The 24,595-nt window shown below is 62.8% G+C and overlaps 3 protein-coding genes across 19 annotated transcripts; all 3 read left to right on the forward strand.

The window, feature by feature from the left end:
- The first annotated feature begins 6,091 nt into the window (after nucleotides 1–6,091).
- Nucleotides 6,092–11,544, forward strand: PNPLA2 (patatin like phospholipase domain containing 2). Its single transcript, XM_023183379.1, has 9 exons — nucleotides 6,092–6,462; nucleotides 8,162–8,394; nucleotides 8,486–8,551; nucleotides 8,940–9,149; nucleotides 9,856–9,916; nucleotides 10,013–10,174; nucleotides 10,310–10,442; nucleotides 10,616–10,738; nucleotides 10,825–11,544. Exons 1-9 carry the CDS (start codon nucleotides 6,276–6,278, stop codon nucleotides 11,126–11,128), a joined length of 1,479 nt encoding a protein of 492 aa, XP_023039147.1. The 5' UTR covers nucleotides 6,092–6,275; the 3' UTR covers nucleotides 11,129–11,544.
- Nucleotides 11,545–13,142: 1,598 nt separating this feature from the next.
- CRACR2B (calcium release activated channel regulator 2B) lies at nucleotides 13,143–18,361 on the forward strand. 9 transcript variants are annotated; one of them, XM_031933848.1, is made up of 11 exons: nucleotides 13,143–13,803; nucleotides 14,515–14,597; nucleotides 14,929–15,125; nucleotides 15,204–15,315; nucleotides 15,713–15,902; nucleotides 16,343–16,489; nucleotides 16,607–16,694; nucleotides 16,978–17,070; nucleotides 17,238–17,404; nucleotides 17,596–17,667; nucleotides 17,907–18,361. In XM_031933848.1, exons 3-11 carry the CDS (start codon nucleotides 14,961–14,963, stop codon nucleotides 18,079–18,081), a joined length of 1,209 nt encoding a protein of 402 aa, XP_031789708.1. In that variant the 5' UTR covers nucleotides 13,143–13,803; nucleotides 14,515–14,597; nucleotides 14,929–14,960; the 3' UTR covers nucleotides 18,082–18,361. The 9 variants fall into 9 exon arrangements, with proteins under 9 accessions (XP_031789708.1, XP_031789709.1, XP_031789710.1 ...); XM_031933849.1 differs by having other exon boundaries at nucleotides 13,143–13,649; XM_031933850.1 differs by lacking the exon at nucleotides 14,515–14,597 and having other exon boundaries at nucleotides 13,143–13,649.
- Nucleotides 18,362–19,236: 875 nt separating this feature from the next.
- On the forward strand, nucleotides 19,237–24,484 carry CD151 (CD151 molecule (Raph blood group)). Of its 9 annotated transcripts, none has more exons than XM_023183393.2 (9): nucleotides 19,237–19,409; nucleotides 20,854–20,915; nucleotides 21,719–21,809; nucleotides 21,910–22,101; nucleotides 22,426–22,500; nucleotides 22,951–23,055; nucleotides 23,162–23,320; nucleotides 23,574–23,660; nucleotides 23,764–24,484. In XM_023183393.2, the coding sequence occupies exons 3-9, from the start codon at nucleotides 21,726–21,728 to the stop codon at nucleotides 23,821–23,823; spliced, it is 762 nt and encodes a 253-aa protein (XP_023039161.1). In that variant the 5' UTR covers nucleotides 19,237–19,409; nucleotides 20,854–20,915; nucleotides 21,719–21,725; the 3' UTR covers nucleotides 23,824–24,484. The 9 variants fall into 9 exon arrangements, with proteins under 9 accessions (XP_023039161.1, XP_031789711.1, XP_023039158.1 ...); XM_023183395.2 differs by having other exon boundaries at nucleotides 19,322–19,409; nucleotides 20,854–20,911; XM_023183394.1 differs by having other exon boundaries at nucleotides 19,340–19,405.
- The last annotated feature ends 111 nt before the right edge of the window (nucleotides 24,485–24,595 follow it).

The raw sequence follows: 24,595 nt of genomic DNA on the forward strand, positions 1-24,595 counted from the left end.
CTCAAGCATTCCATGGGCACTTTGTCAGACGGTAGCCTCTGCCCAGGTTCGCATCAAAGAGGGCAGCTTTGGGGCTGAAGTGTGGACAGCGTGGTGTTGGGGAAGGGTTTCTGGTGCAAAATGAGCATGAGGAGGGGAGTCTGGGCATCACAGCTGCCTGGGGCCCCTTCCTGTGGGCCTTAAGCGGTATCCTAGCTCCTGAGTACACCCCAGCAAAATGTGAACGGGCTGGGCACAGTAGTTCATGCCCATGATCCCTGCTTCCGAGGAGGGAGGATCACTTGAGATCAGGAGTTTGAGACCAGCCCGGGCAAATAGCAAGATCCCATCTCTAAAAAACAAACTATCCAGGCGTGGTGTGCACCTGTAGTCCCAGCTATGAGAAGCTGAGATGGAAAGATGACTTGCCCAGGAGGTTGAAGTTAACAGTGGGCCATGATAGTGCCGCTGCGCTCCAGCCTGAGCGGCAGAAATCCTGCCTCTAAAAAGAACAGCAGAGAAGCTGATTTGAAATGGAGTTTGCGTAATTGGGGCTCTGTCTTTGGGGTGGCTTGGTGCCTGGCCTTGCAAGGACAGGATTGGTAGCCCCTGGGCTTTACAAGTGGATGCAGGAAGTGAGTCTAGCTTGGGGGTGGTGTACGCCCCTGGGTTTCCCTGCAGGGGTCATGGCTCCGCCATAATGCCCTGAGCAACTTGGGCAATCACTCCTCAGGCTTGTTTTTCTGCCGTTCACAGCCAACCCCTGCCTTACTGGGCAGATGTGCTCAGGGCTTGTGGGCAGCGACCACAGGGCCATGTGTTCACTGAACTAGGTCCTTTGAGGGTGGGCCTGCTGTCCCCTGACAGGCTCTGGCCTGGAATATGGGGCTAAGGACAGGCCGTCACCCACCCCTCCCAGCCTCTCTGCCCTCCTGGCCCTACTCTGTACGCTGTCTCCCGGGCCTCATGGTCTTTGCCCGCCAATGTAGGCACCCAGAAGATGGTCTGCCGCTCCCACCCTGGGCTTGGGGTCAGCAACCCACCAACTGGCTTTTGTGTGGGGAGCACCTGCTCTGTGACCACCTTAGTTCTGGGAGGATAAACAGGAGGGTATAGCACAGAAGACGGGGTGACTGGGGGAGGCCTCCCTCAGATGGGGAGCTAAGACCTGCAGTAAGGCAGAGTCCCTGGAGGGGAAGCAATGTGGGTTGTCAGGGGAGCCGGGGAGCCACAGAAGGTACTGAGATGGAGAGGGATCCAAGATGCTTTTTATTTATTTTTTTTTTTTTTCTTCTTTTTGAGATGGACTTTTGCGCTTGTTACCCAGACTGGAGTGCAGTGGCACGATCTCGGCTCACTGCAACCTCCGCCTCTCTGGTTCAAGTGATTCTCCTGCCTCAGCCTCCTGAGTAGCTGTGATTACAGGTGCCTGCCACTAGTCCCGGCTTATTTTTTGTATCTTTTTGTAGAGATGGGGTTTCATCACATTGGGCAGGCTGGTCTCAAACTCCTGGCTCAGGCAACCCACCTACTTCGGCCTCTAAAATGCTGGGATTACAGGTGTGAGCCACCGTGCCCAGCCTTACTAATATTTTTAAAAAGACCTTTTTGGATGCCCGTAAAAGCTGAGCCTAGGGTGGGAGTAAAGCCAGGTGAGTAGTGGAGGAGGCTGGAACCTGGGTAGTAGGGGTGGGGCAGCAGATGGAGGAGGAAGCAAAGAGAAATGACCCTAGCAAGGTACAGCTAAGGAGTGCAGGGAGCAGTGCTCCCTACAGTGGGGCAAGGGTGAGGCTGGGGCTGTGGATGGCCCAGGCTTAGGGAGCAGTGCTCGCTACGACAGGGCAGGGGTGAGGCTGGTGCTGGGGATGGCCCAGGTTCAGGGAAGGGGCCCGCAGCAGGAGTGGACCTAGGCTTCAGAGTGCAGACCTGGCAATTCCAGCCTTGGACCCCGAAGGGAGGGGTCCTGTTTCGCCCGGAGGTCACCATGAGCGGGGGACGTGACACTGCCTGGGGTTTCTCATTGAGCTGCCCCTTGGAGCTTGTCCTAATGGCGGGGTGCTCCCAGACCCTGCCAGGATTCTGGGAAGGACTGCCCAGTTCCTGGCTCCTGAGCCTCCCAGGGGCCTGGAGATTACGTACCCAAAACAGCCTGACCCAGTTGTGGAAACGGGAGCAGAAGTCTCCCTGCACTGGGGCAGTACCACCCATCAAGGTGACAGTCCCTCAAATGGGGCTAAGGCTGAACCCTGGCCTTTCCCGGCCTCTCCTTGGAGAAGGAAGGACCCTAAGTCCCTGGTGTCCCTGTCAGTGGTTGTCCTGACGAGCCCCTGGACTTCCATCCCTACTTCACCATACCCTGAACCCTGCTGGCTCCAGCAGCATGGCCAGAATCCAGTCACAGGGGGCTCCTGACACCTGGCTCCGCCCTCCATACCCTGGCCCTCCCTCCCCAGTCCCACAGTGCATTTGCCACAGTGTACCTCCATTGGAAGATTTGGAAGAGGCCCCACGTGCGCCGGAGAGTCTTGTTTGGTTTTTGAGACAGGGTCTCACTCTCACTCAGGCTGACATGCAGTGGCGCGATCATGGTTCACCCCCAGCCAGGCCAGACTCAGTCGATCCTCCAACCTCAGTCTCCTGAGTCACTGAGACTATAGGTGAGCACACTACACCTGGCTTAGTTTTTGTTTGTTTATTTATTTATTTATTTTTAATTTTATTATTTTACATATATATATGTATATGTATATATATATATATATTTTTTGAGATGGAGTCTCACTCTGTCGCCCAGGCTGGAGTGCAGTGGTGTGATCTCGGCTCACTGCAAGCTCCATCTCCCGGATTCACACCATTCTCTTACCTCAGCCTCCCGAGTAGCTGGGACTACAGGCGCCCGCCCCCACGCCTGGCTAATTTTTTGTATTTTTGGTAGAGATGGGGTTTCACAGTGTTAGCCAGGATGGTCTCCATCTCCTGACCTCGTGATCCACCCGCCTCGGCCTCCCAAAGTGCTGGGATTACAGGCGTGAGCCACCGCGCTTCGCCTTTATTATTTTTTATTATTTATTTATTTGTTTTTTTGAGATGGAGACTCGCTCTGTCGCCCAGGCTGGAGTGCAGTGGCTGGATCTCGGCTCACTGTAAGTTCCACCTCCTGGGTTCACACCATTCTCCTGCCTCAGCCTCCTGAGTACCTGGAACTACAGGCGCGCACCACCACACCTGGCTAATTTTTTGTATTTTTAGTACAGACGGGGTTTCACCATATTAGCCAGGATGGTCTCAATCTCCTGACCTTGTGATTTGCCCACCTCGGTCTCCCAGAGTACTGGGATTACAGGCGTGAGACACCGCTCCCAGCACTTACTTTTATTTATTTATTTATTTATTTATTTATTTAAGATGGAGTCTCACTCTGTCGCCCAGGCTGGAGTGCAGTGTCGCGATCTGCGCTCACTGCAAGCTCTGCCTCATGGGTTCACACCACTCTCCTATCTCAGCCTCCTGAGTAACTAGGACTACAGGCGCCTGCCACCACGCCCGGCTAATTTTTTTTTGGCTAATTTTTTTTTTTTTTTTTTTGTATTTTTAGTAGGGATGGGGTTTTACCGTGTTAGCCAGGATGGTCTTGATCTCCTGACCTCGTGAGCCACTCACCTCAGCCTCCCAAAGTGCTGGGATTACAGGTGTGAGCCACTGTCCCCGGCCTATTTTTTAATTTTTTTTTTGTAGGGATGGAATCAAGCTATGTTGCCTAGGCTGGTCTCAAACTCCTGGACTCAAGCAATCCCCCCACCTCAGCCTCCCAGAGTGCTGGGATTATAGGTGTGAGCCACTGCGCCCAGCCTAGGAGTCTCTTCAAGTCAAGTATGGTCACGTCCTCCCTGCTTGACCCTCTCCCACCGCTGGGGCTCAGTTACTCTCTCCCCCTCCCTCCCCCACAATCTTCGCCTGTCCTGGTCGGCTGCCTGGAGGGCCCACAGCCCTGTCTGCTCATTTACCCTTCAAAGTCCAACTTATCCTCGCTTCCCGCAGGGGAGCACTCCAGAACCTCTGAGGTGCCCCACGAGACCTCCTCTCACTCATTTTTCAATTTTTTTTTTCCCTGAGATGGAGCTGGTTGGAGTGCAGTGTCGCGATCTCGGCTCACTGTAAGCTCTGCCTCCCGGGTTCACACCATTCTCCTGCCTCAGCCTCCCGAGTAGCTGGGACTACAGGTGTCTGCCACCATGTCCAACTAATTTTTTTGTATTTTTTTAGTAGAGATGGGGTTTCACCATGTTAGCCGGGATGGTCTCCATCTCCTGACCTCGTAATCTGCCCAGCTCGGCCTCCCAAAGTGCTGGGATTACAGGCGTGAGCCACCATGCCCAGCGTTTTTTTGTTTTTTGTTTTTTTTTTGAGAAGTCATGTTCTGTTATCTGGCCAGGCTGGAGTGCGGTGGCACCATCTCAGCTCACTGCAACCTCTGCCTCCCAGGTTCAAGCGATTCTCCTGCCTTAGCCTCCTGAGTAGCTAGGACTACAGGCGTGTGCTATCGCGACCGGCTAATTTTTGTATTTTCAGTACAGAGGGGTTTTCGCCATGTTGGCCTGGCTGGTCTTGAACTCCTGACCTCAGGTGATCTGCCCGCCTTGGCCTTCCAAAGTGTTGGGATTACATGCGTGGGCCACTGCCGCGCCCAGCCTCTTTTTTTTCTTTTTTTTTTCTTTGGGACAGAACCTGGCTCTGTAGCCCAGGCTGGAGTGCAGTGGTGCAATCTCAGCTCACTGCAACCTCCACCTCCCGGGTTCAGGTGATTCTCCCACCTCAGCCTCCCAAGTGGCTTGGATTACAGGTGTATGCCACCCTGACCGGCTAATTTTTGTATTTTTAGTAGAGACAGGGTTTCACTAGCCAGGGCGGTCTCAAACTCCTGACTTTCCGTAATCCGCCCGTGGCGGCCTCCCCAAATTCTGGGATTACAGGTGTGAGCCTCCATGCCTGGCATCCTCTCATGTTCAGCCTATGTAGATGCCTACCGGCCCCCAGTAGGGCTGGGGCAGGGTTGACTTTCCACTGCTCTCTGGGATGGCTGGGAGCATGGAGGCTGAGGACTGGGCAGCATCCCCCTAGATCGCCCCATTCTGGGAAGGCCCTGCTCTGGCTTCTCTAACTCAGCTTGGGTTGGGGGCAGCCCCAAGCTCCGTGGCAGACCCTCTGCAGCCCTGACAACAGCTAGGGCCAGAGATGACCTCAGCCTGGAGAGCCAGTGTTCCTGGGGAGACAGAATCTCATTGCCTCCCACCCCAACCTAAGAGAACCTCTCGTTTGGGGGTGGGGTGAGGTTCAGGGACGGATCCTGGATCCACACCAAGCCCGGTTTGCTCCACTGACAAGGAGAAAAATGCGGAAAAGGGACGGAAGGTTGACATCACCCAGGATTGCTCCACCTTTGGGGCAATTATCGGGGGACGGGGCGGCCCCAGTCAGACGCAGACAGCCCCAAAGCCTGAACAGGCAGGGCGGGACCCAGGTACAGACCCAGGTAAGAGGCCAAGGTCGGGAGGGGTCGCGGGCGCGGGGCAAGGCTGAGGCCCCACGTCAGGGCGGGTGGGTCTGCGGAGCTGGGGTCCCCCACGAAGGGTTTGTGGGACTGGCATCCGGCCTTGGATGTTTATGGGTCCGTCTGTAGGTGAGCCAGTGGGTCCCGGGGCTCCCGAGGCCTGTGCGGCTTTCAGGTCTGGGGTGCTGCCGGTGAGTCTCTGCCGGTGACTGCCGGTCACCAGCTTCTCTGTCCTGGGTGGGTGTGGGAGGCGGACCCGGTGGGGAGGGGCGGCGGCTGCCCTGAAACCAGAGCCCCCTCTCGCGGGTACCCAGGTCTGTGTGAGGCTTCCAGCCCCCAGGCTTGGGGGCCTGCGCCCGGCCCACCCCGCTCCCGTAGGCGAGTGCCCCCATCCGTGCCCAGCAGGGGCGGAGGGCGGGAGGCTTCGCTGGGCGGCAGCGGAGGGCGGGGCTCCAGCGCGAGGGGGCGGGTCAGGGACGGGGGCGGGGCCCGAAGGCACGGCCGTTCCCCGCGCGCCCCGATTGGTCTTCGTGTGCCGGCCCCGCCCCCACCGTGAGTTCACACTTAAAAGCACCGCCTCCGCGCCGCCCGCGTAGCTTCTTCGCCTCCGCCAGCGGGGACCCCGAGCTAGAGCCGCAGCTGGACCAGCCCGGCCCCCGGCTCCCGACTCCAGCCAGCGAGCGGCGAGCAAGCGGCGCAGAGAGGCCCGGCCGCCCGCGTAGCCCGGAGCCCGGCGGCCGCCGCCGCGATGTTTCCCCGGGAGAAGACGTGGAACATCTCGTTCGCGGGCTGCGGCTTCCTCGGCGTCTACTACGTCGGCGTGGCTTCCTGCCTCCGCGAGCACGCGCCCTTCCTGGTGGCCAACGCCACGCACATCTATGGCGCCTCGGCCGGGGCGCTCACGGCCACGGCTCTGGTCACCGGGGTCTGCCTGGGTGAGCGGGGCCGGGGGCGGCAGGCGGGGCTGGCGGGAAGGCCGCGCGGGGCCGGGGTATGGTCTCGGTGAGCGGAGGGGCCCCGCGGCGAGCCGGTGGGTTCCGTGGGGAGGGCTCCTGTCCGCGCCTGGGGAACCCGGCGAGGATCCAATCCGGGTCGCTGGCCCGGGGGCGGGGCCTGGTTTGTTTTCCTCCGAGGGTGCCCGGGGCCCGCCTCTCGGGCGCAAAGGTTGGGGGACGGTCAGGTGCAGCAGAAGCTGCTTAATTGGACAGAGAAAGTAACTCGTGGGCGGGACCGTGAGAATCCAAGGAGGGACCTAAGTCACCCCGTGGCCCTGGATATTACACCCGGTGCCAGCGGTCGGTCACAGTGTCCTGGGCCTCTGCAATTCCAGGCTGCTATCAGAGGGCCTGGCATGGGGGTGGCTTCTGAGAGGCGTCTGGGAACCGTGACCTAGTCCTTCCCAAGGGCCCGGAGGAGGAGCCCCGCTGAGGTCAGGGCTGGACGCGAAGGGGCTCTTCTGCCCTCTCCTTGCACACGGTGCCCTGTGGCCTGGCTCCCCGCTGAGGCCCACCGCGTTTGCACACTTCATGGTGAGGGTGCTTCTGGGCTCTGGTGCCTGTGGTCAGGAGTGGATGGGTCTCTGGGTGCTGGGCTGGCCTCAGCTGCCATGAAGGAGCAGCATTTACAGCACATGACTTCAGGAGTCCTGGGAACTGCTGCCCAGCTCCTAGCCTGTGAGGACACCCGAAATGACGGGCACCCTGCTCAGCAGGAGCTTGTCCGGGGTTCACCCCTGCCCTCTTCCTCTGAACTTTGTCCTGGGAGGGAGGGGGCTGGACCACAGAAGTGAACCCCCCAGGTCCCAATAACTAGAGCTGTTATTGGAGGCCCTCAGACAAGCGCCTCAGTCGGCCTCCTGGCTTCAGGACACATCCAGGTTCCTGCTGCCCGAGCCAAGGACACTTTTCCGTAGCTTCCCCACCCTGCTCCCAACAAGACTCCTTCTCACGGGTGGTCTTGCACAGCTGGAGCCCATAGTGCAGCAGGTGCTGTCTGAGGAGCTCCTGGCTCCACACTGCCCCACTCCTGAGGAGAGTGATGCACTGGAGGAGGGGCTTGGACCTCAGCTCTTCCCACAACGCTCCCGACCACTTCCAGGGACTAGCCCCAAGCTGGCCAGCACCCTTGGGCCCAAAAGGAGTGTTTGGGGTGCTTCCTCTTGGCTGCAGTGGGACACAGGTGTGCCTTCTTAGGAACTGGGTCCTGACTACTTCCAGCCCAACACGCCCGGGCCTGTGAACTGTGACCTGTGGGCCAGGCTGGGCTTTGTGGGTCTGCTCCATCCCCCCACTGCTGAATCTGGCCAAGTGGGTGAAGGCTAAGGCTGGTCAGAGTTGAGTCTCTGCCTTGTCCCCACTCCTGGGCTAGATGCCACACCAGGCCCAGTGACTCATGGGGACATGTCCGACAGTTGGGAAATACCAGGCAGAGGGCAGGGCCTGGTATCAGCTGGCCAGCCTCAGCTGTCTGCCATCTCAGGGAAGGTGGCCAAAGTCCCAACTATGAGCCAGGCCCCACATGCACTGGGTCTCCTCCAGGGTCTGTATGCCATGGAACCCTGGACATGGGGCTATGAAGGAAGGTGGGTTGCAAAGCCCAGGAGCACGGGCCCCTAACCTTGGCCTTGTGCCCCAGGTGAGGCTGGTGCCAAGTTCATTGAGGTATCTAAAGAGGCCCGGAAGCGGTTCCTGGGCCCCCTGCACCCCTCCTTCAACGTGGTAAAGATCATCCGCAGTTTCCTGCTGAAGGTTCTGCCTGCTGATAGCCATGAGCATGCCAGTGGGCGCCTAGGCATCTCCCTGACCCGCGTGTCGGACGGCGAGAATATCATTATATCCCACTTCAACTCCAAGGACGAGCTCATCCAGGTGGGGCCTGGTGGAACCACGCTTGGGGGCGGGCGCAATGTGAACCTCAAGGACCCTGCTCACTCTGTTCCACTCTGTCCCTGTCCTGAAGGCCAATGTCTGCAGCGGTTTCATCCCCGTGTACTGTGGGCTCATCCCTCCCTCCCTCCAGGGGGTGGTGAGTATCCCTAGCCCTGGGCACCTTCCATGGGGTGGGCCGTGGGATGAGGGACAGAGGGGGAGGCCGCCGAGAGCCATCCTTCAGGCCCTTGCCCTGCCACTGCCTGTTACCCCACTTCCCCTGTGTTACTCAAGAAGCAGCCATGGCGACGCACGCTTCCTGCCCTGCCCCCCGCCATCCCTTCCTCTGTCCCTGCCCTCCCCCGCCTGCCATCTGCTCAGTGCCCAAGCTGGCCCACAGTCAATGCCCAGTGGGTAAAATGCCCAAATGAAATAGCCACTGAATGGGGCCCTTGGTGGCCGGGTGGGGTGGCGGTGGGGGGGTGGAGCTGGCCAGTGCAGCCGCAGGCCCTCACGTACAGTCCTGTCTGTGTGTCCCATGGAAGCGCTATGTGGATGGTGGCATTTCGGACAACCTGCCACTTTACGAGCTTAAGAACACCATCACAGTGTCCCCCTTCTCGGGCGAGAGTGACATCTGTCCACAGGACAGCTCTACCAACATCCACGAGCTGCGGGTCACCAACACCAGCATCCAGTTCAACCTTCGCAACCTCTACCGCCTCTCCAAGGCCCTCTTCCCGCCCGAGCCCCTGGTGAGCTCTGCTCCGGGGACTGTGGCCTTCCCAGCCCCTCCTCACTGAGCACCAAGGGAGAACACTGCTCCTTTGACTTCTGAGTGCCCAGGGTGCGGTGGGGTCTGTACAGCCTCCTCTGAGGGCTGGGGGAAAGTGCACAGCCTCTCTAGGGGCAGATGGTCCATCCAACCTCTGTCCAGGCTCCCCGTCCAGCCTCTCTCTCCCCAGCTACTTGGGAGGTTTTTGAGATGGAGTCTTGCTTTGTTGCCAAGGCTGGAGTGCAGTAATGAGATCTCAGCTCACTACAACTTCTGCCTCCTGGGTTCAAGCTATTCTCCTGCCTCAACCTCCCAAGTAGCTGGGATTACAGGTGCCTGCCACCATGCCTGGCTGGCCTCAAACTTTTTTTTTTTTTTTTTGAGACGGAGTCTCGCATTGTCATCCAGGCTGGAGTGCAGTGGTACGATCTCGGCTCACTGCAAGCTCGGCCTCTCAGGTTCACGCCATTCTCCTGCCTCAGCTTCCCGAGTACCTGAGACTACAGGCACCTGCCATCATGCCCAGCTAATTTTTTGTATTTTTAGTAGAGACGGGTCTAGGATAGGTTTTGGGGGTGGGGGCTGCGTGTGGTGAAGGGAGGTGGCTCTCAGGGGAGCCAGGGACTCCAGGGGGCAGAACACGCATCCCTGGCTCTCTCTACTCTGTTTAACCCTCTTCACCGCAGGTGCTGCGAGAGATGTGCAAGCAGGGCTACCGGGACGGCCTGCGCTTCCTGCAGCGGAACGGTGCGTGGACCAGGGCGGGACAGGGTGGGGTGGGCTCAGCTCCGCTGCACCCTGCGGGTCTGATGAACTGGGAATCCCTTCTGGCCCCCACCCCAGGCCTCCTAAACCGGCCCAACCCCTTGCTGGCATTGCCCCCCGCCCACCCCCACGGCCCAGAGGACCAGGACGAGGCCATGGAGAGTGCCCAAGCGGAGGACCACTCACAGCTGCCCGGGGAAGATCACATCCTGGAGCACCTGCCCGTCCGACTCAATGAGGGTGCACACCTCGGGGACTGGAGGGGAGGAGGGGAGGCAGGAGGGGAAGATAGAGGACGGTGAGCCGGGGAGGGAAATCTAGGGGGTCCTGGGCTCCTCTGCCTCCACTGGCCACTGACCTCCCGCCTACCCGCAGCCCTGCTGGAGGCCTGCATGGAGCCCACGGACCTGCTGAGCACCCTCTCCAACATGCTGCCCGTGCGTCTGGCCACTGCAATGATGGTGCCCTACACGCTGCCGCTGGAGAGCGCTCTGTCCTTCACCATCCGGTGTGGGGGCCGGGGGGTCGGGAGAGGGGCCCTGGGGACGGACTTTGGGATCATCCGCGAGTGATGGTCACCAGGGAAGGTGGGGTGGGGTGGGCAGTACCGAGTCAGGGCACAGACAGGGCCCGGCGGGTGGGCATGCGAGCCCCTGAACGTGCTGCTTGCCCTGTCCCCAGCTTGCTGGAGTGGCTGCCCGACGTTCCCGAGGACATCCGGTGGATGAAGGAGCAGACGGGCAGCATCTGCCAGTACCTGGTGATGCGTGCCAAGAGGAAGCTGGGCAGGCACCTGTCCTCCAGGTGAGCCGCCGACCGCGTGTCCACCCGGGGCCCGGGGTGCTAGTGCCGGGAGCTGAAGCCCTCCCTGCCACGTCCCTGCCCCACAGGCTGCCGGAGCAGGTGGAGCTGCGCCGCGTCCAGTCGTTGCCCTCCGTGCCGCTGTCCTGCGCCGCCTACAGCAAGGCACTGCCCCGCTGGATGCGCAACAACCTTTCGCTGGGAGACGCGCTGGCCAAGTGGGAGGAGTGCCAGCGCCAGCTGCTGCTCGGTCTCTTCTGTACCAACGTGGCCTTCCCGCCCGATGCCCTGCGCATGCGCGCGTCCGCCGGCCCCGCCCCCGCCGACTCCGCCCCCGCCGACCCACCCGACCTCGCGCCTTCGCAGCACCCGCCGGGCCTGCCCCCTTGCTGAGCGCCCCTGCTCTCGCGGCCCGGCCTGTGATCTGGGCCCTGGGGCTGCCTGAGACCCCAACCCTCTCCAGGGATCCTGCCTGAGATGCCTCCTTTACCACTGCAGAGTGAGGAGATGGGAGGAGTCACAGCTGCCAAGAGGGGCCTTTACCGTGGGCCCCGCGCCAGCCACTCACCAGCTGCACTGAGTGGAGAGGTTTGCACACCTCTCCCCTGGGCCGCTGAGGCCCCGCGCACCTGTGCCTTAATCTTCCTTCCCCTGTGCTGCCTGAGCACCTCCCCCGCCCCCTTACCCCCAAGAACTTTGCAGCTTCCCTTCCCGCCCCATTTTTCATGTCCTGCTGAAAAATGTGTGTGAAGAATTATTTATTTTCGCGAAAGCACATGTAATAAATGCTGCAGCCCAGCCTCTGCCCACTTCGCGTGTATGTGACTGCCCGCTTGCTTGCAGAGCCTGGTGGCCAGGGTCTGGCCCTGCCTCGGCTGACTAGCGTCTCCACAGCTGCAGGCCGGGTCTCCCAGCATCGCACTCCTGGACCTGGCATTTGGAACCTGCCAGGTTGGCCTGGGAACCCCCCGCTACAGGCACATGTGAGCCTGCTGCATTCCTGCCCACCCCCCTGTCTAGGACCCATCCACATGCCCCCCAACTTGCCCTCTGCCTCCTGGCTGACCCTTGGCCACAGCCTTCTGAGGGCCAATGGAAATATCTGGGACCAAGATCCTTGGTAAATAAAAACCAAAATGTTTACAAAAGGTGTCACCTGCCCCTCCCCACACACAGTGGGGGTGTGGCTGCTTTCAGGCTTGGACAGCTTTGGGGGCTGAAGTTCCTGAAACTGAGCACAGGGGACCTGGGAAGCCTGGGCGCTTGCTCCACTTGGGCGTTTGGCCCAAAGTTCTCTGTCCCCCCACCCTCACAAGTGTCTGGCCTGGTGCACATACCTTCTTGTTCCCGTGCCCAGCCAGTACACAGGTTGGGGCTGGGATATGGAGGCAGGTGAGGTCCTAGCTGAAGGGGACTCAGCCTTGTGCTGAGGAAGTGGTTTCCTGACAGCATCCTCTGCATGACGGGGAGGCCATGAAGGGAGAAGGCCAGTCCTCCTTGGTAACCAAAAGGGCCCCATGGCCTGAGGGTGCTGGAGTGGAGCCCTAGGCCTGACTGGCTGTCCAGAGCTCTTAGCCCTGTCAGAGTCAGTCCCTACCTGCTCCTCCCAGAAGGCGTGGGGTGGCTGTGGTGGCAGCCCCCTGCCAACAATAACGGTTGGTTCTGGGATCTGGGACTGGGCGAGCCGGCCAGGCAGGTCCCTGGTGCGCCTGTGCCAGAGGCCACCCCCCTCTTGATTTCAAGGTCCCGTCCTATAAGCCCAGCCTTTTGTGGTTCAGCTGGGTCGCAGGTTGGATCCCAGGCCCCTTCCCTGAGAAGCAGAGGCCTTGCACCCCTCCAGGGTTGCTGGGCAGGAGAGTGATTCCAGCCCTTCAGGTGGGTGCAGGGGCCAGACGGGCTGGGGAGGGCTCCTCGGTCTTGGATGGAATTTTCTCCCCACACGGCAGGGTTTCATTCCAGCCTCAGGCAGCTCCTCCTCCCAGTCCTCCCCCAAGGGGAGCCCCAGTCAGGGCTGGGCCCCAGAAGGAGAACCAGGAGGGGCTGTGGAGGTGGGACCTCCCTGTGTCCCCAGCTCGTTCACCCGTACGTGTACACTGAATACTACTAAGTTAAACATTTTCTAGCATTACATGTTCAGTTTTGTTTTGAGATGGAGTTTCGTTCTTGTCGCCCAGGCTGAAGTACAATGGCACAGTCTCTGCTCACTGCAACCTCTGCCTCCTGAGTTCAAGTGATTCTCCTGGCTCAGCCTCCCCAGCAGCTGGGATTACAGGTGCTCGCCACCACACCTGGCTAATTTTTTGTATTTTTAGTAGAGATGGGGTTTCGCCGTGTTGGACAGGCTGGTCTGGAACTCCCGACCTCAGGTGATCCGCCCCTGCCTCGGCTTCCCAAAGTGCTGGGATTACAGGCGCCTGGCCTACATGTTTATTGTTTAAAAACTGGGAAAGTATCGAGAAGAAAGTAAAGGCTCCCCACCCCTAGAGATAACCGCTGAAAGTATTTGGTCTGTTTCCTGCCCGGCTTTTTCCTACACACACTTTTTGGCGCCTTAAGTCAGGCTCCCCACGGACAGGAGCGGCCCCTCCCAGACGCTGGTGTCTGCACCCGCCCCCCGCAGCCTTGTCCCTGCTCCGGGGGGTCCCTGGGTCTCCGGGGCACATCGCTGTTCCACGGCTCGCTCGAGCCTCCACGGGTCGGGCAGCTGGGGCAGCGCAGAGAGGCGGGGACAGGCGACAGCGGCTCCTCCCCGGGCCGGCCCAAGCAGGGGTCTCGGTGCCTGGGAGGCGGCAGGGGTCGCTCCGGGCCCAGTGACCCCGGCGCCCCGTCCGGGTCCCAGCGGGGGCGGGGCGCGCCCAGCGTTTCCGGGAGGAGCGGCCCGGGCGCGCGGCAGGTGCGGCGGCGCAGTTCGCAGGTAGGCGACCGCTGGTCCCGCCGCTGAGGCCCCTCCACCGCCGCCCGCCCGGCACCCGCCGCCGGCACCCCCTCGGGGCCGCCGTGGCCCGCGCCAAACCTGAGCGTCTCGGTCGGGAACTCCAGTTACCCCCTCGGGGCGCGCGGCGGCAGGGGTAAGGGCGGGCTTGTACCCCAGAGTTTCGGGGCGCGCAGGCGGCTGGCCGCCCCACCCAGCCAGCCCATCCTCCCAGCTCCCTGGGGCCCTGCCGCCACGCGGCTTCCGGCCTGGGTGGACCTCCGGTCTAGCCGGCAAGCTGGAGGGAGAGGCGACAACGTGGCTTGGAGGCAATGGCCCTGGCCTCTTGTGTCCTCTTCTCTCACCTGCCCAGACTTGCCCTCTTTGAAGGTCGCCTGGGCTAAGGAACCTGGAAGGACCCTGGGCGGGGAGTGAGGGGAGAGGATCACAGCTCCCTGGTTGGGGAAGGCGGGTTTTGCTGGGGAGCAGCTTTGGGAAATCCGGGATTGGGACACTGTGTGAAGGACAGGTGGCTCTGGTTAGGGGGAGGGGTGTCCCTGCAAGGAGGTGGGAAGGGAGGCCCCAGGGAGTTCTGGGACAGGGAAGGGCCTTAGTGTTGGGGGGCAGGGGTGTTAGGTCTCGAATCTGAGTGTTTCTGAGTGGAGCGTCAGAGGCGCAGGGCTCTGCAGGCTGGGACCTTGCCCCTGCAGTGTGTCCGCTTAGTTGTGGGGCGGGAGGGGCCAATGGGCAGAAGGGAGAAATTTGCTTTGCCTGCCAGCTGTCATGAGGCTGGGCCACACAGGCCCAGGCCAGGGGCTAAGGACTTGGTCAGGACTAGTTGAGCCCTCACTTGGGATCGGATCTCCAGTTGCAGAGCGTGATGGGCTCCTCCCTCACTGACCTGAAGCCAGCTCCTCTCAGCTTTCAGGATCCCACCTTCCTTATCACCAGGTTTTCTCCACTGGCCCCTGAGATTGCCCTCACCTCCAGCCCCTCTCCCAAAGTCGGCAGCCCCTCCTAGGTCTGTAGACTCTCGCTGGGTTCCAACCTCCTGAGATGCCAGACCCATTGGGGCAGTACTCACAGGTCCTGAGCCTGCATCACCCACCCCAGTGACACCCCAACCCTGCAGCATTTTCCTCCCCCACCCCCTTGGCCCCAGCTTGCCTTCCGCCTACCTTCCCACCTGCTGCAGGGAGGGCTCTCAGCTGAGCCGTCAGACATATTTGCACCCCATCTTCTCCCCTCCTGAATTTCTTCTGACCCTCCCTTGGCTTCACAGCACCTGAAGGCCAACTGAGGCCCCCTGCTCCCATGGCCAGCCCTGGAAAGCCTGGGGCTGAAGAGGCCCAGGAGGAGGAGGGGGAACTTGAGGGGGGCACTGCAGGGCCATGGGCTGCAATGCTGGAGCAGGCCCAGGAGCTGTTTCTGCTGTGTGACAAGGAGGCCAAGGGTTTCATCACCAGGCACGACCTGCAGGTGAGTCCCCTGCCCCAAGAGACTGCTTCGGCCCTGGATGACCACAGCAGCTCATCTCTGCTCTCCTTCCCTGACCAGGGTCTCCAGAGCGACCTGCCCCTCACACCAGAGCAGCTGGAGGCCGTGTTTGAAAGTCTGGACCAGGCTCACACTGGCTTTCTCACTGCCCGGGAGTTCTGCCTGGGCCTGGGTGAGCCTGAGGTCTGCCTATCTCCCAGTGCCCAGAGCTGGAGGCCTGATCGGGAGGCCTGGCACCTGTGGCGCCCCAAGGGCTGCCTGTGCCTCTCCTCCTCCTCCCTCCAGGGCCGGTGCTGGTGTCTGCACGCACTGGCGCTTGGGGGCTCCCAGCTGCTGTCCAGTGTGTGGAGCTGACCTTCCTGCCCCCCACCTCCTCTCCCGTGCTAAGCTCCGGTGGGGCTGGGAGCCGGCCTGTCACCTCTTGTTCCCAGGCCAATAGGACCAGAATAAGGAAGAAAAACAGGAAACTGGGCCCTGAGAGAGGGCAGGATACTTGTTGGGAGGGTGAACGGGGACAGAGCCAGGGTGGCGACCCACAGCGGTGGTAATCGCCCCCTCCATGCCCGCAGGGATGTTTGTGGGGGTGGAGTCGGCCCAGGGAGCGACCCCCCGCAGGACTCCCGAGGAGACCTTTGAGTCGGGCTGGGGCTGGCTGGACGTGCAGGGCACCGGGGCCTCTCTGGATGAGGAGGAGGAGGAAGAGGAGGAGCGATTCCACACTGTGTTGGAGCAATTGGGGGTGGCCCCGGTCCTGGGCGAGTGAGTCGGCGCTGGCCCCGCTCCCACTGCCCCCTCTGCTGTTTCTCTGCCTGCATGCTGTCTGCCCCTGTCACCCGAGTGCTGTTCCTGTACAGGGTCTCTAGGGCGGGTCAGGCCTAGCCTAGCGTCAGCTGCGACTCCTTGGGAGGGACCCGGCGTGATTTCCCGCAGAATTTGCATTTCATGAGGCAGCAGCCAGGGCTGCAGGGAGGAGGGGCAGCGCCGGGCGCAGGGCCACATACTGGCACTGCCCGGGATACGCACACCGACCACGCACGCCGGGCAGGGGCGAAAGCGCTCACGGGAGGGATGCCCTGCACCCTGCAAGTGCTCCTGTCCTGCCTAGGGACGAAGGAGTCTCTTAAGGGTTTGCCGTTGGCGGAGGGGAGCCTGCTCCCCGCCTCTGCCAGCTCCAGCCTCAGTTCCCGCCCGCCCTCCAGGCAGCGGGCTGTGAGGACGCTCTGGGCCCGGCTGCAGCGAGAGCGCCCCGAGTTGCTGAGCTCTTTCGAGGATGTTCTGATACGCGCGTCAGCCTGCCTGGAGGAGGCGGCCCGGGAGCGCGACGGCCTGGAGCAGGCGCTGCGGAGGTGAGGGCCGGGGTGGGGTCCGGGAGCCAGTGGAGGGCCTCAGGGTAGCAGCAGAGGTGGTGCCGGGGGGCTGTAGCACTGGCAAGTTCTCATCCGGGGTCGCCTGGTCCCCCGAAGGCGCGAGAGCGAGCACGAGAGGGAGGTGCGCGCTCTGTACGAGGAGACGGAGCAGCTTCGCGAGCAGAGCCGGCGCCAGCCGAGTCAGGTGGGGCTCGGGCCCCGCCCCTCCCGCCAGGCCCAATCCCACCGCGCTGGCCTCCCTGGCTCCGCCTTCTCCGAATTAATCCCTCCCCGACGGCCCCACCTCCGCGGGCCCGGGCTGCCCTCAGCCCGAGGAGACCCCGCTGGGCCTCACCCATCACCCCCGCCCGGTTTTCTCCACCCGACCCCGCTCCGCCCTGGCCCACTCCCAGCCCCTGGCCCTCCGTGTACCTCTTTTGCATGGCCGGGCGGCCAGCGGAGGCTCAGTGGTCCTCCCTGCGTCCCAGAACTTCGCCCGCGGGGAGCGGAGAAGCCGCCTGGAGCTGGAGCTGCAGAGCCGCGAGCAGGACCTGGAACGCGCGGGCTTGCGGCAGCGGGAGGTGAGCACCTGGCCCCTGCCCCGTCCCCAGGGTCACCCGTGCACTCTCCCCCTGTGCCTCAGCGTGCCCAGTCCCCGGGTTGTCTGGAGCCTGGGGCCCGCGCAGCACCCCGGGGAAGAGGGGGCATTCCTTGCCGGTCTCCATCCTTCCACGCTTCCACCCTCCAGTTAGAACAGCAGCTGCAGGCCCGGGCTGCGGAGCACCTGGAGGCGCAGGCCCAGAACTCCCAGCTGTGGCGGGCGCACGAGGCGCTGCGAACGCAGCTGGAGGGGGCGCAGGAGCAGATCCGCAGGCTGGAGAGCGAAGCGCGAGGCCGCCAGGAGCAAACCCAACGGTGCCGGGGGACGGGGCTGGGGCGGGCCGGGGTATGTGTCCCGCGGGCGGGGCCGACAGGCGCTCAGCTCTGAGCCACTTTCATCCCCATCTCAAGTCCCAGGCCCGCCCAGTGGAGGGAGGGTCTTCCAGGGGGTCCTGGGGCTCCCCAAGGAGCCTTCCTGCAGCCGGATCACCACCTCCCACCCACAGAGAGGTGGTCGCCGTCTCCAGGAACATGCAGAAAGAGAAAGACAGCCTGCTACGGCAACTGGAGCTGCTCAGGTACAGTCAGGCTCAGGCCCGAGAAGGAAGGGGCTCAGCAGAGCTTGGGGGCTCCAAGCTCCCCAACATTCTTGGCTGCCGCTCTACTCCACTGAAGTCTTTTCTTATGTCTGCCTTTCACCCCTCACGCTGCAGTCCCAGCCAGACACCTCTCTTCGGTCTGAGGGGAGTCAGAGCCCGCCTCCCCCCAACCTTGAGCCCCCTCAGACCCTCTCAATGTCCGACTCCTCCTTCCCTAGGGAACTGAACACACGGCTGCGGGATGACAGAGATGCCTGCGAGGCCAGGCGGGCGGGTGGCAGCCGCAGGAAGGCTCTGACAACTGCCCACCTGCCTGGGCCCACCTGCTGCTGCTGCTGCTGCTGGACTCGGCCCCACAGACGCAGCTCTGGCCACCTTCCCAGTAACCGGTGACCAGCTCCGAGTGACTCACAGAGCATCAGCTAGAAGCTGCTCTTCTGGGAGGCTTGTCATGGGTAGGGGGTGCCCACTCAGGATACGGGCTCTCCCCAGGGGGCCCTAGGCTCGCCTGACTGAAGAACTGAAGACATGAAGGACCTAGCCTGGGAGTGGTCAGGATCCAGGGAGTGATCAGGATCCCGTGTGCCCTCTGCCAGTCTTCGCTCTGTCCCCAATCAACCCCAACTCAGTTCAGCAAAAAACCCCCCTCGTCAAATAAAACCTACTGACTGCACTGCATCCTCCTGGGCCTTCCGTGCGTCTGGGAGCCACAGCCTGTGTGTGCCACATGCATGAGGTGGGCACTGTGCACACGTGCTGTGTGGGTGAACACGGAGCGCCGGCCTGCAGCGATGGGGCTGAGGTCCTGCGTGTCCTCTTGTGTCCCTGGTCATGCCCCAAACTCACACTACCCATCAAGGCTGGAGCCTCCACAAGGCCCTCGCCAGTGTGTGGATCAGGGTTCCCCACTGTCTCACCAGGGAGCCCAGGCAGTTCCTAGCCTCAGTTGGCCACCCCCTCCCATGCTGGTCCTCACCTGTGGCAGTGATGAACGAGCTTGGTGGGTGGGGAGCCCCCTCCTTCCTCACTCCCACTGTCGGTGTCTTGGTGCAGCCCTAGGCCGGCCCTACCATTCCTCCCTCACCTCCTCGCACCGCTCCCAGTGGCCCCTTCCAGTCTGGAGGGCATGGGCACCCCAGAACCCCATGGGTATCTCTCGCTGGGACCCCAGGCCTGCCCGGGTCTCCAGGCTGTCCACACTGCACGCAGAGTAGCCCCTCTCCTGCATCTACCCACAGCGCTAGGCCCTCCCCTCCCCCAGGCCGGCATCCGTTCTGCCGACCCCTGCAGCCTCTGGGCGGTTCCTGGGTGCTGAGAAAGAGATGGGGGTTGGGCATGGAGGAGGGCCCGGTCGCCACAGCCCAGGGCCTCTGGCTGGGCTGGTCGCCGTCTTACCTCCAGGCCCGCCTCCCGCCCAGCTCCTCTGTCCCTGGACCGGATGAGCCCTTGATGGGCTGTTGGCACCCCCAGGGCTGCAGCTCGCCCGGCCTCCGCAGTGCCGGGTCGACCCCCAGCGCCTACACCCACCGGCTCCCGCCCGCCACGCGGGTTCAGACCTGCGGAGCTCCTGCCGCCGCAGGCGGGGCTTGAGGCCGGGGAGGGGCGGGCCGGGGCGGGGCGTCCCCCTCGCAGGCGCCGGGCCGCGCATTCTCAGCGCTGGGAGCCGCCGCCCCCGCAGCCGCCGCCGCCGCCGCCCGGTCCCGGACTCCGACGAGTGGTAGGTGAGTGCGACGTCACGGCAGCCCGGCCGAGCGGCGCCACGGGGACGAGGGGAACGAGGAGGCCGAAGGCCCTGCGCGCCCCAGTCCCGGAGGCCCAGCCGCAGGCGCCGGGAGGTTCCGGGAGGCCGCACCCACCGCCTGGCCCAGCTCCTTCGCAGGCCCTTCCGCGGGAGGCGGACGCGGGTCGGGTGAGGGAGGCGCAGGGGCAAGGAGAGGCGCCTCCCGGACCCTTGGACCGGCCTGCCGGCACCCTTCGGCCCGGGGGTCCCAGGACGCGCAGCCTGGACACCCTGCTCCTTGTCCCTGGACACGGCCGCCTTCCCTCCGCCCGCAGCCGCCCCCGCCCGCGTGCCTGTGGGCGCGCCATTGGCCGCGCCGGGCGGGGTCGGCGGCGGTGACCTCATTGCAGTGCCCCGGGGACGCTTGGCAGGCGCGGAGTCCCAGGTGCCCCCGACTGGGGCTCCCCCTGATAGGGCGCGGGTCGCCCAGGGGCCTGGTGCGGGTCCCGGGGACTCCGGCAGGGCCGGAGAGCTATTTTTGGATGGCCTTTTCCCAGGGGGTTCAGAGGGAGGAGGCATTCCTGGGAAGAGGGGCCACTCCTCAGCGGGTCGCCTGTGTCCTCGCGGTGGAGGCCGCATCTGTGCCCTGAACCAGCCTCTCCAGAAAGCCTGGGACCTCACAGCCAGGCCAGGGGCAGATCCGTGAGGGGCTCACACATCCCCCCGCCTCGGTGACAGACACACATCCCCCGCATCGGCACACCGCCCCGCTGGTGGCAGGGTCTGCTCGTGCCACCCCTCGTGCGTGTATTTAGGCCCCGGGCTTCATGGAGGGTGAATGTCCCCTCTCAGCTCGGTGGTCAGGTCTGTCTCCCCCAGCTTCATGATGCCTCTTTCCCAGGCTGTAGCTGCTGCTGCTATTTGGGGGGGAAGGGCCAGTGATGGGCCTGGAGCGAAGGCCAAGAGTGGGGCACCTGGGGAAGGCATGAGGTCCCTCCCAGCATCAGACACTGTCCGGGAATGTCCTCTGCCTTGGGAGGCCAAGGCGGGTGGAACACCTAAGGTCAGGAGTTCAAGACCAGCCTGGTCAACATGGTGAAACCCTGTCTCTACTAAAAATACAAACATTAGCTGGGCGTGGTGGTGGGCGCCTGTAATCCCAGTGACTCAGGAGAATGAGGCAGGAGAATTGTTAGAACTCAGGAGGTGGAGGTTGCAGTGAGCCGAGATCGAGATCCTACCATTGCACTCCAGCCTGGGTGACAGAGCGAAACTCTGTCTCAAAAAAACAAAAAAAAGACATGTCCTCTGCCTTGCCCCACCCTAGCCCAGACTAAAATACCAGGCTTGGCCACTCCTCTCTCTGCCTCCAGAATGAACCCAGCCCACTCTGGCCCTTGGGCCAGACCTGTAACCTGTGACCTGACATGCCCTTGCTCCTCTAGCCTAGAGTCCTGGGGAGCTTCTGTCCACCTGTCCTGCAGAGGAGTCGTTCCCAGCCCGGTTGGTGTGTGCTGGGCAGGGTGGGGCAGAGCAAGCGGGGCGGTGAAAGTCCAGGCCCGGGTGTGCTGTCTGGAAATGTGGCCCGGGGTGCTCACCTGCTGTCTGCATCCCACGCCCTCCCTGCCTTCCCTGTGCTCACAGCTTACCCACTGCTGCATGTTGGGCAGGGCACGGGGCCTCTGGGGAGGGGCACAGCCTGTCTGCGCTGCCCCCTCGTGTTGGTGTGGCCCCCTGTCCAGGAAAAACCCTCGCAGTCTGCCGGGCTCCACCTGCCTCCACGCTCCGTTCTCCCCACTCGGGCCAGGAGGAAGGAAGGGCTGCCCTTTAACAGACGGTAAACAGACCTGGAGAGCCTTAGGAAGGGGCTGAGCTGGGGCCTGTCTGAGCCCCTGCCCCTCTGCTGTCTCTGAGTGGCCTCCTCCGCCCTCACTGCAGGCCGTAGGCTCCTGTCAGCCTGTGACGTGGGGCCCCGGGAATGCCGTGGGGGGTGGGCAGGCTGGCATGAGCTCACCGGAGGTACCCGCGAGGGCTTCCTCCCCGGGCCGCCAGCAGGGGTGAGTCAGCAGTGATGATGGGAGGTCCTCCGTGACCCCCATCCTATCTGTGGGCACCAGGGGTCTCTCGTGGCTGCACCTGGTCAGGACTCCTGAGTCGCCAGGAGGTGACACGTCCTGTTCCCACAGGGGCTCCTTCACAGGTCTCCCAGGACAGTGGCTGGCTCCACCCGACTCCTGGGCTGGCTTGGGCATCCGTGTTCCCTCCTCCTGTCCCCATCAAGCCCCACTGACCCCTCCCCTGCCCCCCCAGCCTCAGGATGGGTGAGTTCAACGAGAAGAAGACAACATGTGGCACCGTTTGCCTCAAGTACCTGCTGTTTACCTACAACTGCTGCTTCTGGGTGAGGAGGGGTCGCCTTGCCCCCCCCCCCCCCACCCCCGCCCCTCCTGGGCCACCATCAGACCTGGGCAGACGCGGTGACTGGTGTGTACTGCTTGTAGCTGGCCGGCCTGGCTGTCATGGCAGTGGGCATCTGGACGCTGGCCCTCAAGAGTGACTACATCAGCCTCCTGGCCTCGGGCACCTACCTGGCCACAGCCTACATCCTGGTGGTGGCAGGCGCCGTCGTCATGGTGACCGGGGTTTTGGGCTGCTGTGCCACCTTCAAGGAGCGTCGGAACCTGTTGCGCCTGGTCAGCAGGGCGCAGGACCGCGGGGCGGGGTGGTTTGGATGGGGCCCAAGGGGGTTGTGGCTGCAGGCTTTGAACCTGTGCCTTGCTGTGCTCACCTGGGGGGGGTCACGGTCCCTCCACCCCTGCCTAGTCCTGTGGGTCCCCACATTCCCGCTGGACCAGCTGAGGGAAGACACTAGCTCCACAAGAAACCTTCAGGGAGGGTGGCCGCCCCTCAGCCCCCACCTGGAGCCGGGGGAGCCGGGGTGGGGACTCTGCTCTGAAGTGCCCAGGCACTAGGCCTCAGAACTAGGCCTCCTTGTGCACCCCTCCCCCGCCACCCAGTACTTCATCCTGCTCCTCATCATCTTTCTGCTGGAGATCATCGCTGGTGTCCTCGCCTATGTCTACTACCAACAGGTGAGGGGCCTGGGCAGGCCATTCAGAGACACAGACATGCACAGGTGGGGTGGACAGACACAGATGCACACGCATGGCTAGCCCCAGCCCCTATCCCCACGGTCCCAGAGCTGACCAACGGGCCACTGGGCCCTGGAGGTGGGGTCTAGGTCTCTGCAGGGGCACATGGGCTCGGGCCCTGGAGGTGGGGTCTAGGTCTCTGCAGGGGCACATGGGGTCAGGCAGGTGTCCAGGGGATCCGGAAGCCATCTCTGCCTCTGCCGCGCTCCAGTCACCCTGGTGACGGTCCTGGCACCCCCCAACCTCCCCTCACGCCGAGGTCTGACCTCAGCCCTTCCCTCTGGCTCTGAGCCGGGACCTGGGCCTCCCTGCAGGCCATCCTGGGGCTCTGCCAGCCCCACCTTGGAAGGTCTTAGACTGAGACTGAAGTTTCTTGCACCCCAACCCCAGCTGAACACCGAGCTCAAGGAGAACCTGAAGGACACCATGGCCAAGCGCTACCACCAGCCGGGCCACGAGGCTGTGACCAGCGCTGTGGACCAGCTGCAGCAGGAGGTGGGTGGGTGGTGCTGGGAGGGCGCATGCATCCCCAGGGCCTCCCTGGACCTCTGCAGGAGCCTCTGGTCCCAAGTCTCACCCCCAGCCCTTGTTCTTGATGCAGTTCCACTGCTGTGGCAGCAACAACTCACAGGACTGGCGGGACAGTGAGTGGATCCGCTCAGGGGAGGCCGGTGGCCGCGTGGTCCCCGACAGCTGCTGCAAGACGGTGGTGGCCGGTTGTGGGCAGCGGGACCATGCCTCCAACATCTACAAGGTGGAGGTGGGTGGGCAGCGGAACCACATCTCCAGTATCTATGAGGAGGTGTGGGGTCACCCCCGTGGCCGGATGTGGGCAGTGAGACCACACCTCCAATATCTTAGGAGGAGGTGGGTGGCAGCCCAGTGGCTGACTGAGCTGTTAGTGGCCTGGCTGCCTAGGTGCTAGGGGTGGGCATGGCCACACCCTGGGGGTGGTGGGGGCCAGTGGGAAGTGCCCCCTGGGCCCACCTTCAGCGCCCATCTGTGCCCCGCAGGGCGGCTGCATCACCAAGTTGGAGACCTTCATCCAGGAGCACCTCAGGGTCATTGGGGCTGTGGGGACCGGCATTGCCTGTGTGCAGGTGAGGGCACACGGGGTGACGGGCATCTTGTTGGGGACATGGGGCAGGGCGGTGGCTGCTGGCCCCACGGCGTCTACTTATGCCCGCTTGGCTCTGCACACAGGTCTTTGGCATGATCTTCACGTGCTGCCTGTACAGGAGCCTCAAGCTGGAGCACTACTGACCCTGCCCTGGGCTTGGCCGTGGCTCTCTGTGCCTTGCTGCTGCTGCACCCAACTACTGAGCTGAGACTACTAAGTGCCAGGGGCTGGGCTCCCTGATGACACCCACCCTGTGCCATCACCATAACCTCTGGGGACCCCAATCCCAGAGGCAGCTTCAAGTGCCTTTCGCTGCACACCAAAGCCCAGCAGGGAAGTGAGGGGGGCTGGTGGGACGACAGTATCAGGGGTGTTTTGTGGGGCTCCCTGAACACACTCTGCCTGGTGGTCATATGCAGGCTGGAAGGGGCCTTGCTGAGTGGGGCAAGGCCGAGTGTTCCCAGCAGGGCGAGAAGCCCTTCACACCCCAGGCCCTTCAGGGACTGGGGCTTTGTCTTGCAGCCACACGGCCCCATCCCAGTCGGAGAAGCCGAGTAAGCTCTGACCCTTGGGCCTGGGCCTCTGCCCCTCCCCACCCAGGCCTCGTCTCCGTCAGAGCCCCTGCTGTCTTCCCCACCGCGGTCACCACCACCCGAAATGCAACATGGTCACTGTGCCCTGCCCCGTCCATGTGCCTGTGCGGGGCAGGGGCCTCCTGGTTTTGTTCACTGCTGTACCCAGATGCCCACAACCATCCCTGCCACATACAGGTGCTCAATAAACACTTGTGGGGCAGATGGACGAGCTCGCTGTGCTGGTGACAGATGGTGGTCTGTTCTTAGGGCCCCTCACGTCCAGCAGGGTAGACAGACCCCCCCCTCAGCGTCAGGACAAAGAAGGGCAGAGCCAGGACAC

The sequence above is a fragment of the Piliocolobus tephrosceles genome, chromosome 13 (assembly GCF_002776525.5).
Source record: "Piliocolobus tephrosceles isolate RC106 chromosome 13, ASM277652v3, whole genome shotgun sequence".
NCBI lineage: Eukaryota > Metazoa > Chordata > Mammalia > Primates > Cercopithecidae > Piliocolobus > Piliocolobus tephrosceles.